Consider the following 7,633-nt stretch of genomic DNA (forward strand, 5'->3'; position numbering starts at 1 on the left):
GGTAGCCATTTTTTCAAAATGTATTTTTTTCTCTTCTTTTTAATCATACATTTTTTATTAAAATAATATTATACGCAAATAAAAAACTTTTACTTATTTTTCAACCACATATTTCATATCAATTTGCTATTCTCAAATACATTTTTATATAAAGATGGCTATCAAACACCCCCTAAATGTAAAGTCAAAAAGAATATAAAAGATGAAAAAGTATTCAATGGTGCTAATTATGCACCCCTTTCCAATTCATTCATCTCGAATTCTAGTTTGTGGCGCCCAGCATATATAAGCGTAACAAGAGAGAATCCCTTAGAAACAGTTGCACTCTGGCGCCAATGGTCAGCCAAATACAGCGGCCAATGTTTGTACCGAACCATACTGAAATAAGAAAGTTCTTGAAAGTGTCAGCCGACTCTAAAAACCTCACAATCGGAAAAACTATTCATGCCCATTTGATTGTATCCAATCAAGATTCACGAGATAACGTAATCGAGAGAAATTCTTTGATCAATCTGTACTCGAAGTGTGGTGAAATTACAATTGCTCGCCAATTGTTTGATAGAATGCGCAAAAGGAATGTTGTTTCGTGGGGAAGTTTAATGGCTGGGTACTTGCATCATGGTTTGGCCTCTGAAATTATTGGGTTGTGCAGGAATATGGTAAAAGTAGACAAGTTATGCCTGAATAAGTACATATTAGCGACGGTTATTTCGTGCTGTTCTCATTATTTGTTGCTAGATGAGGCCAACAGTGTCATGGACCATGGTTATGCTTTGAAGTCTGGATTGATTTTTCATCAGTATGTAAATAATGCACTTGTGCCCATGTATTCAATGTGGTCGAATTTGAAAGGAGCTATGCAGGTTTTGTATTGGGCCCCTAGATCAGATTTGTGTACCTATAATTCTATTTTAAATGTGCTGTTAGATCATGGATATATGAGGAAAGCATTTGAGTTTTTGTGCAGATTGGCCGCAGAATACGAGCGTTTGGAGTGGGATAGTATTACTTATGTTAATATTTTTGGGCTTTGCTCTCGCCTTGGTGATTTGACTCTGGGCCAACAAATTCACAGCACAATGCTCAAAACTGGTGTTGAGCTTGATCTGTTTGTTGGTAGCTCGGTCATAGACATGTATGGAAAATGTGGAGAAATTTCGTCCATGAGAAATTTTTTTAAAGGCTTGCAAACTAAAAATGTGGGCACGTGGACAGCAATATTGGCTGCTTATTTACAGAACGAGTGCTTTGAAGAAGTATTGAAACTATTTCTGGAAATGGAACTCGAGCATATTTTGCCAAATGAGTACACATTTGCAGTGTTTTTGCACTCGTGCGCTGGTTTGTCAGCACTTGGTTTTGGTAATTCACTACATGCAAGCATCATGAAGATGGGGATGAAGAATCACAGTATTGTGAGTAATATTTTGATCCATATGTATTCAAGGTGTGGCCTGATTGAAGATGCTTGTATCGTCTTCACAAATATGACTTGTCGAGATGTTATATCTTGGAATTCTATGATAACTGGTTATTCTCATCACGGGCTTGGTAGTGAAACCTTGGCTGTGTTTCACGAGATGCTAGCAGCGAAAGAGCAACCAAACTATGTAACTTTTGTTGGGGCACTCTCTGCCTGTGCCTTGTTGGGAAGAGTAAATGAAGGTTTCTACTATCTGAACCATATGATGAGAGAGCTTGGCATTGAACAGGGGTTGGAGCATTACACCTGTATTGTTGGACTTCTGGATAGAGCAGGGAGGCTTGATGATGCTGAGAATTTCATGCGATCAACTCCAATAAAATGGGACATTGTTGCCTGGAGGACTTTGCTCAATGCTTGTTATGTGCATCATAATTATCATTTAGGAAATCGAGTTGCAGAAACTGTGTTGCATCTGAACCCTGAAGATGTGGGAACTTGTATCCTGTTGTCAAATATGCATGCCAGGGCAAAGAGGTGGGATGGAGTTGTGGCAATGCGGAAGTTAATGAGAGAAAGGAACATAAAGAAAGAGCCTAGATTGAGCTGGACAGAAATAAGAAATGACACACATGTATTTGTTTCTGATGACAACGAACATCCAGAGGCTGTTCTTATTCGTGAAAAAGTAAAGGAGCTTTTGCCTGAAATTAAACCACTGGGTTATGTCCCAGCTATAGCTTGTGAATTGCGTGATGTGGAAGAGGAACAGAAAGAATATTACCTCGGTTATCACAGTGAGAAGTTGGCTATAGCATATGCACTTTTGAAGACACCCCCAGGGGCACCTATTCGCATCATTAAAAACCTAAGGATGTGTGATGATTGCCATTCTCCCGTTAAATTTATCTCAAAGGTCACAAACAGATTGATAATTGCAAGAGATGTCAGCCGTTTTCATAGTTTCAGGGAGGGATGCTGTTCCTGTGCAGACTACTGGTGAGATATAGGCTCAGCTTGGGGAAAAATATTTCATGATATTTCAGGGATGCCACTTAAACCATCCAGCTCCCAGTGGAGGGGATTGCATATAGCTAATCTAGGTAATTTATACTGTCGGGCATTTGTAAATTGGTCGCAAGGTTTTTGCAGAAATTATCAATTCATAAACCTAATATCCTTCCATATCCTCTTCCTCAAATAAGGCAACTTATAAGTTAAGAGAAGCAATGATCTGCCAATTGAATAACAAATTGAACAATCTAGTACCTTGGTTGGATCGATGGCCAAAGCAATTCTAATAACTATTTTGAGGGTCAACCAACCCACCCAAGAAACAACATAAGAATTCCTAGTTCACATTTTAAGTTAGGAACCATCCAACCAAGACTTGGCCTGAAAAACTGATTGAGCAAAAAAAAATTTAACTATTGAAGGCTAACCAACATGAGCAAGAGTGAGTCAACAGTTAAATTCTGTGAAATATGTGACTTTGACATTGGATTTGCTTTTAGTTCTTACAGTAGTAACTTCTTTCATTAGGTTTTATTTTTGCTAATTTTAAGGATTCTCCCTCATCTGGTAAATCACTAATTCTGTGAACTGAATGTTAGTTCAATGACTTGCAAAATTGAAGCTCACTGAAATCTATAATGAAATCAGGGCATGAATTTACACTCTACCAGACCTAAAATGGAATAATTGAAATTTTATAGATGCTGTCAAAATTTTGTTTTGAGATAGTAAACCATGTAATCCTTAAAATGCATTAAAACCAGAAATTTGGAGAACCTGGTTTCCATCAATTTTTGCCGTCTTTATTGTGCTTCACTACTATGAAACAAGAGATGTAAAGTAAAGAGGAATGCTCATATTCATTCACGATTTCATTGGGTTTTTTCCAGGCTTTTTTTTTTCCCCTCGATGTTTTTGAACTGTGGACGGAGGTAACTGACAAGTGGTTGAATTGGTTGGGTATAGTGCTCGAAGTATTTGAGGAGGAGAATTCCAAGATTGAACTTATGGCTTGGACATAAAACGCAATCAGTACAAGTACAAGGCATTACTTTGGATGTTGATTCAGTTTGTAAAAATATTATATACCTTTTTTGGACGTCAAGTTTGCATTGTATGCTCTCTTGAAGGAAGCAATGGTTTCTACTTGAAAGTGACTACAACTTAACAGTACCTTTCATTGGCTGACGGTTTATGGACGAGGCTTGGTAATTGTAAAGGACCTCTCAGCTCTCTCTACACAGCATTTGCTGCATAATTTTCTCGGATCAGTTGGCAGAATTGAAATCAACAATCATATTAGAATGTCATCCATAGACATCCAGTGTTCAATCTTTATATTCCTGAAGACGAGCCAAGGTGAGCATATCAGGAGAGTTTAAAGCATCAATTGATGGGGTGTCACACGGTATCGTCCTGTCTACTGGATAGTTAAGATGTTTGTGTACAAGTTCAGCACCAGTTACTTTGCCAGAATGTGTAGTCTCTTTACTATGACAATGACAATGGTTATATTCAGCATTTAATCGTTCTCTGGTCAGTAAGGATCAGATTTAATGAAGTTGCAGCTACAGGTTAGTATTTTGATGAAATATCTTCTTCAAATATTGATAAATGATGAATATGACAGTTGGATGAATTCGATAACATTTATGAGAGGAACAAAGAGGAGGAAAGCCATTAGTTATAGTAACTTTGATAAAATCATGGTAATATATGTTATACGTACTGGATTAAGTGGAAATCCATAATGATAAGTGTAGTTTTTATACTTATTCGGGCTCCTAAATATGATATTTTGTCATTCTTTGGACGAATTTGTGCCTAACTTGTTATTTATAGTTATTATTGTGAAAAACTCATGTTTGGATGAAGAATTGAAAGAAATAATGGAAAAGGACTAAAACGAAGTAAATCCAAAATTCGGGGACTAAAGATTAAATACTCAAAAGTTGTTTCGGACCTTACGATAAATATATTTGAGAGTGCTAGGGGTCAATTATTTGAGGAAATAAGTCAAAGGGATAAAGTATAGTCAATGTATTATTACACATTAACTTTCAGCTGGAAAAGTTATGATTCGAATTTTCAACCTCATATTGAAACTCAATTTTGGCAAAGAAAACATTTGAATTGGAAAAATGATACCTCTAGAAGAATTGTAGCCCTCTGAGTGAGCTTTCCAATGCGCTTTAAATCACTTCAATTGGATATTGAAAGGGAAATTTATAATAAAAATACTAAAAACTATTCGACTATCTAAACTTAGGAGGCACGCGGCTTGCCTGCAGGAGAGGCACGTACCCCAACAAAAAATGAGTCGATTGAGGCATCCCAATCGGCCTCGGTACAAAAATGAAAAAAATCCGATTTTTCCTAGTGGTAACAATTCAATACAATTTTTTTGGCATCGTTTAAATACCAAAGCTCGACTAGAACGCGGGAAACCTCCATTTGATTTAAATTTCTCATATTCGACATATTTTGGAGCAAAGAACAAGTCTATGCATCAATTCAAGGCAAATCATACAAGGATTTTGAAGATTCATAGCCCGTTTTCAAGATTTGAGCTAAGAACGTGGATTTCTCCTACTTCTTCCATATTTCTTATTTCTTGGCGATATTTTTTCAAGTATTCTTGTGTAATTTAATTATAAGAATGTGTCTTAGTTTTTTATTGTATTTGATAAATGATGAACCTTATTATTTGTTTATTTTAATTCAAGATAATTAGTTTAGTATTTATTGATTGGTTTTGCATTTCTATTGAATTATTTAACTATTTGATCACCAATTAAATAGTAAATTGCTTGTTTTAATGTAGAAATACAGACAATAAGTTTAGAAGGTTCTAAATCAAGACATGAGCAATAGGTGTTAGGTAATCATGTGTGATAAATCCTTTAAATCAATACATGTTTTTCATATGAATTCAGACTAGGAATAATATCAAGTCATGTTAAATATAAATTTAATATATCTTGAAAAATAATATTGAATAAAAGTGGATTATCGATCGATTTGAATGCATGATTTTATTAGGTTACGAATTAAGAATTGAATTAAATAGCAATAAGAAAATTCACAATTCCTCATGGGATCAATAAACTTGAAAATCACTGATTTTGATTCCGTACTCTTACAGGTTGCAACGTAACACACAATGATACGTCTGTGAAAAGAATGTGTTGAATTTGAAAAATGACAAACAACTAGACAAAATAAAAAGATAAAGAAGAAACGTTGAACTTTGAAGTCTGTTAAGTTTCAACTAAAATAAAACAATAATGCATTAAAAGAAATGTTATCAAAATCAGATCGGACCGGCCGATTCAACCTTAAAACCGGTCCGACATCCAGTTCGGTTAATGCTCAAATTCTGTTAAATTTAATACCGGTAAAATTCGACTCTAAACCATAAATCAAATGACCCGTTACCGGTTCTTCCGGTTTTGTCCATTAGATAATTAAATTAAATGTTATTGTTTTATGGTTTCAGCCTGCCATAATTAAAGGCCCATAACAAATACATAATGTGGCCATTAGCCTGCACTTACATAGAAGTGATCTTCAAGAGATTTGATATCAGATTCCGATGTGGGATTCATGAAAGGATGCTGAGTTGGTAAATAGTTTTCCAACTATAAAAGTTGAATAAATTAAAAAAGCAGTAGCTCTAACCAAATATATGGGATTTTTTTATAAATACATTGGCACAATAAAATACTATAGAAGTATTAAACAATTCACTTTATGACAAAATAAAAATTAAATGTACCCAAATGTAATTGTTAATAGGTGTTTTTGTCTCTACATGAATTAATTTGAAAAATTAACTTAATTTTGTCAATTTTTATGATATAATATTTATTTATTTATTACAATCGGTTCGATCTCGCTTCGACCACGATTCGACCTTTCAACCCTCGACCCTTTAACTTTTTCAGGTCAACAGTCGGGTCGGTTTTTAAAATATTGATTAAAAGCTACACTCAACTAATTTTACAAATTCATTAAAATTTATTCTCCCATCTCCATTTTCATCAAAAACCCTAATCATTCTCCTGCAGTTCTCTATCTCTGATCCTTCCTTTAAGCACAGAGAACATAGAACCGTTTGCAAATCTCTTGCATCAATAAATCCATCTTTGTTCTGGTCAAACACATCAAAAGCTAATTTCACTTCATCCAAACAAGGATTCTTCTCTCCAAACATGTCTAAAACATCGTTAGCATCCAATTTTTCTGGAAGCTCCCCTCCTTCTGGACTGCAAAAAATCCCCATACTTCTTAGAACTATTTCTATATCTCCTTTGTACACACTTCCATCAACCATCTTCTCTCTGAAGGACGGTTTCTTCTTGGATAAGTCAAAATCCTCGTTCCTTCCAGCCTGGACTTTGGAATCACTGAACCTAATCAATCGGGATTGGATTGAAAATTTGCATTCTGATAAAAAACTGCAGATTTTCTTCCTGTTCAGGATTATGTGGAGCGAGAGGAAATCGATCAATCCAAGAATCAGACCGATACGTTGAATTGTATTCATCGATATGTTCTCTAGGGGCAATTGATTCAAATAAATGAGAGACATGGCTAATGATTTTCTCTAAATGACGAAAGGATTAGAATGTTTAAAAAATATATCTTAAATGCAGATGAAAACCAGATTACTGGAAATGATATGATGAAATTGAAGATGAGAAGGGGTTTATATGCATCATGATGGAAACTGGAAAGTCTTTGGAAATTGATGGCTTTCAAATTTGAGGAAGGTTCTTGTGAGGTGCAGTCTAAGTCTTTTAAAGAAGGTGTCAAAAACATGAAGAAATTGTTACTCCAAGAAAATGTACAAGGAAGTTTCTTTGTTACTGCGCTTTGTAGAAGTTGATGGGTTTAGAGCCAGTTGGCCTGATTTTATTGGTGATATTTTATGTGGAATTTATTAAGAAATTGCCCCGACTTTTGGACTGGTTGACTTTTGCAAATTGCTTCGGTATTTCCTTGACTTGAAGCTTCTTTAAAGGTCCTTGACCCAATGAACAAGAATTAGAAATTCTCCTTAGCAGCCTGTCGTTGTTGGCTTGAGTTATTATTATACGTTTTTAAAAAATTTTGCTCGTGTATTTTTTCTTTATACTAGTCCCTATTACGTGCGTTGCTCGAATTTTGTATTTATCGTATTTTTATTAGTAT

At 35.1% G+C, this 7,633-nt stretch overlaps 2 protein-coding genes across 2 annotated transcripts; one reads left to right on the forward strand and one right to left on the reverse strand.

The window, feature by feature from the left end:
* Positions 1 to 231: 231 nt before the first annotated feature.
* On the forward strand, positions 232 to 4,212 carry LOC111400876 (pentatricopeptide repeat-containing protein At5g39680-like). The gene is made up of 2 exons (XM_023028320.1): positions 232 to 2,526; positions 3,328 to 4,212. The coding sequence occupies exon 1, from the start codon at positions 336 to 338 to the stop codon at positions 2,424 to 2,426; it is 2,091 nt and encodes a 696-aa protein (XP_022884088.1). The 5' UTR covers positions 232 to 335; the 3' UTR covers positions 2,427 to 2,526; positions 3,328 to 4,212.
* Positions 4,213 to 6,256: 2,044 nt separating this feature from the next.
* LOC111400891 (probable calcium-binding protein CML45) lies at positions 6,257 to 7,127 on the reverse strand. Its single transcript, XM_023028342.1, has one exon. It carries the CDS (start codon positions 7,029 to 7,031, stop codon positions 6,417 to 6,419), a length of 615 nt encoding a protein of 204 aa, XP_022884110.1. The 5' UTR covers positions 7,032 to 7,127; the 3' UTR covers positions 6,257 to 6,416.
* Between the last annotated feature and the right edge of the window lie 506 nt (positions 7,128 to 7,633).

The sequence above is a fragment of the Olea europaea genome, chromosome 10, assembly GCF_002742605.1.
Source record: "Olea europaea var. sylvestris chromosome 10, O_europaea_v1, whole genome shotgun sequence".
In the NCBI taxonomy this organism is placed as follows: Eukaryota; Viridiplantae; Streptophyta; class Magnoliopsida; order Lamiales; family Oleaceae; genus Olea; species Olea europaea.